The sequence below is a fragment of the Mustela putorius genome, unplaced genomic scaffold (assembly GCF_011764305.1).
Source record: "Mustela putorius furo isolate JIRA1106 unplaced genomic scaffold, ASM1176430v1.1 tig00000145_pilon_pilon_pilon, whole genome shotgun sequence".
NCBI lineage: Eukaryota > Metazoa > Chordata > Mammalia > Carnivora > Mustelidae > Mustela > Mustela putorius.
Genome location: NW_025421294.1, coordinates 12170065 through 12173253, shown reverse-complemented (window position 1 = coordinate 12173253; position 3189 = coordinate 12170065). Strand labels below are relative to the sequence as shown.

Here is a 3189-nt window from a genome sequence, read left to right as displayed (position 1 = left end):
TGTAAGTATGAAGAAATTTTAATTTATTTAAAATTAATTGATGGAGAAAAGAAAATCCAAGTTTTATAAAATAGGTGCCTTTGGAGATTAATTTTGGTTAAAAGCATTTTTAAAAATTTTGCTGTCAGAGTAAGGAAATAAGGAACAAGTAAATTCTTTCAAAAGTTTTGTCATCAGCAAAAAATTCTTACAGATTCCAACTATAAGCTTCCCAACTAAAAGGGAAAAAAGAAATTATTCTTTCCTGAGAATGTGATGATGCCTTAGTAAACAATGCTCAAATATATTTTAATTTTTCAGAAAAAACCCCTGAAAGATAGAAATAACTCTGTTATTCAGATAATCAGAAATCACAGAATAGATTATAAACATACTGGTTCTTAAGATTTGTTGAAAATCACCATTGGGTTCATTAAAAATTTTTAGAGATTGTAGGAAGATACACTAGTATTTTCCAAGATGTCAGTATTTTAGAGACACTCTGCATGAAGAAGTATTTCTAGTTACTGGGTATAATAAAGCAGAATTATTCTAATCTTCCCAGAATAAAATTGGAATTACTATGCTGGTGTTAGAATTTATAATGTAGTAAGGAGCTATGACTATGCTTTCCCATAGTGAAATCCTTGATTAGGGAAATACCCAAATTATGGACTACAGAAATTACTCAAGATGTGTTACGTTAAGAAATGGAAATAAAACTTTCTTTATCAAATGGTAGCATGACATTAACTCGATATTACATTTCCATTTTTTACTTATTTATTTTAACAGTTTTATTTATTTAGAAAAGTGAGAGAGAAGGTACACGTGTGTGTGAGTGCGGGAGGAGCAGAAGGAGATGGAGAGAGAGATTCTCCAGCAGACTTTTTGTGGGGCTCAACCTCATGACTGAGTTCATAACCTGAGCCAAAATCAAGACTTGGATGCTTACCTGACTGAGCCACACAGGTACCCCAATATTTCTATTTTAAAAGTTAGGCATTATCTGTAGTTTTGCTGTTTTACAAATAGAATGAAATTCAATAAATTAGACATTAAAATATGTGTTTCACCAGCAGAACTTCACTCTGAGCTGAAAATTTAGTTGATTTATAAACAACATTAATGGAATATTGACTGTTTCATTATGCTTATTTAATAAGGGAAACAATTAAAATATGTAGCTACTGAAACATCGACTGTTGCGGAGTTAAAAAATTTTCATTAGCTATTTAGACAGCCAATTTATCATTGTCTTTTAAGATATAATATTTTATTTCCTGGGTACTTATGTATACACGGATATTATTGACACATATAGTTCATTATCTCTGTTATACAAAGGAGAAAAACAAAACAAAAAATACTAACTAATAATACATGTTTGCTAATATACACATTTTTATAGGGTTAGATGCTTTATTGTTAAATATTTAAAGCATGAACTAGTTTTTAAAGCTTGGAAATGCTTGTTATCCATTCTGAAAGGACGTTTCTTCTGATTTTACTACTGGTCACTAATTTTCATTTAAGCAGGACAATATACATATACCTACATCTTTGAATTCTATAGGTGAAGAAAATAGAATATGGTATCAGAATTCTCCTTGAGTTGATAAAGGTGAGGATGTGGTTAGCTGGGCAGGAGCCCACAGTACTCTAATGGAGATCAGTTTACTGGTTCTACACTATCAAGAGCACAGTATTTACCTTGACTCAATGGAAAGTGGATAAAAGCAGTACCATCACTATGACCTAGAAAAGGAAAAAAATGTAAACCTATTAGCAGGAAAACTATTCAGAAACATTTTCTATGAACTATGGGAGGACCAGCCTCATCATATTCTTGCTTACTGATCCACATCTGCTGGAATGTAGACAGGCTGGCCAGAATGGAGCCCCCAATCCAAACAGAATACTTCCTCTCTGGGGGAGCTATGATCTTGATTTTCATGGTGCTAGGTGCCAGGGTTATGATTTCCTTCTGCATCCGGTCAGCAATGCCAGGGTACATGGTGCTGCCTCCAGACAACACGATGTTGGCATATAGATCCTTGCGAATATCCACATCACACTTCATGATAGAGTTGAAAGTTGTCTCATGGATCCCACTCGACTCAATGCCCAGGAAGGAAGGCTGGAAAATGGATTCAGGGCATCGAAAGCGTTCATTACCAATGGTGATGACTTGCCCATCAGGAAGCTCATAGCTTCTTTCAAGTGAGGAGGATGCAGCAGCACTGACCATCTCTTGCTCAAAGTCCAGGGCCACATAGCACAGCTTCTCTTTGACATCACGAACAATCTCCCGCTCGGCTGTGGTGGTGAAGTTGTAGCCTCGTTCTGTCAGAATCTTCATGAGATAGTCAGTCAGGTCTCTGCCAGCCAGATCCAGGCGTAGAATGGCATGAGGCAGAGCATAACCTTCATAGATGGGCACGGTATGAGTAACCCCATCCCCAGAATCCATTACGATGCCTGTAGTCCGCCCAGAGGCATAGAGGGAGAGCACAGCCTGGATAGCCACATACATGGCCGGTGTATTGAAGGCCTCAAACATGATCTGAGTCATCTTTTCCCGGTTGATCTTGGGGTTGAGAGGAGCCTCGGTGAGGAGGATAGGATGCTCATCTGGTGCCACACGAAGTTCGTTGTAGAAAGTGTGGTGCCAGATCTTCTCCATGTCATCCCAGTTGGTGACCACTCCATGTTCAATTGGATACTTAAGAGTCAGGATGCCTCTCTTGCTCTGAGCCTCATCCCCCACGTAGCAGTCCTTCTGTCCCATGCCAACCATGACTCCCTGATGCCGGGGACGTCCTACCATGGAGGGGAACACAGCCCGGGGGGCATCATCACCACCAAAACCTGCCTTGCACATGCCTGACCCATTATCTACCACCAAGGCAGACAGCTCATCATCAGTCATGGTGCTGGCTGGAATCTTCCAGACAGGTGAAGAGAAGTTAAATGTAGAGTAAATAGCAGATAACAGGGTCAATGGAGAGAATGAACAGGCTGAAACGCTAGAGCTGCCTTCAGAGAGGGGATCCTGTGCTGTGATGACAGGTATTTAAAGGTACACACTGGCCCCACCCATGTCCAGTCCCACCAGTTCCCAGCATTTCTGGGTGGAGCTGCCTTTGAGGTATTAATAATGATGATGATGATTATATAAATCATTAGTAGGCCTTCCTTTATAAAGAG

The 3189-nt window shown here is 39.1% G+C and overlaps 1 protein-coding gene across 2 annotated transcripts; it reads right to left on the bottom strand.

The window, feature by feature from the left end:
• Positions 1–1780: 1780 nt before the first annotated feature.
• On the bottom strand, positions 1781–2911 carry ACTBL2 (actin beta like 2). 2 transcript variants are annotated; one of them, XM_004744624.1, is made up of 2 exons: positions 2783–2911; positions 1781–2656 (listed from the first exon to the last, which is right to left on the bottom strand). In XM_004744624.1, exons 1-2 carry the CDS (start codon positions 2909–2911, stop codon positions 1781–1783), a joined length of 1005 nt encoding a protein of 334 aa, XP_004744681.1. The 2 variants fall into 2 exon arrangements, with proteins under 2 accessions (XP_004744681.1, XP_004744680.1); XM_004744623.1 differs by having other exon boundaries at positions 1781–2911.
• Between the last annotated feature and the right edge of the window lie 278 nt (positions 2912–3189).

Bases quoted from the DNA above. Each gene is read 5' to 3' on its own strand.
- ACTBL2 (XM_004744623.1), bottom strand. From the start codon at position 2,911: ATGACTGATGATGAGCTGTCTGCCTTGGTGGTAGATAATGGGTCAGGC.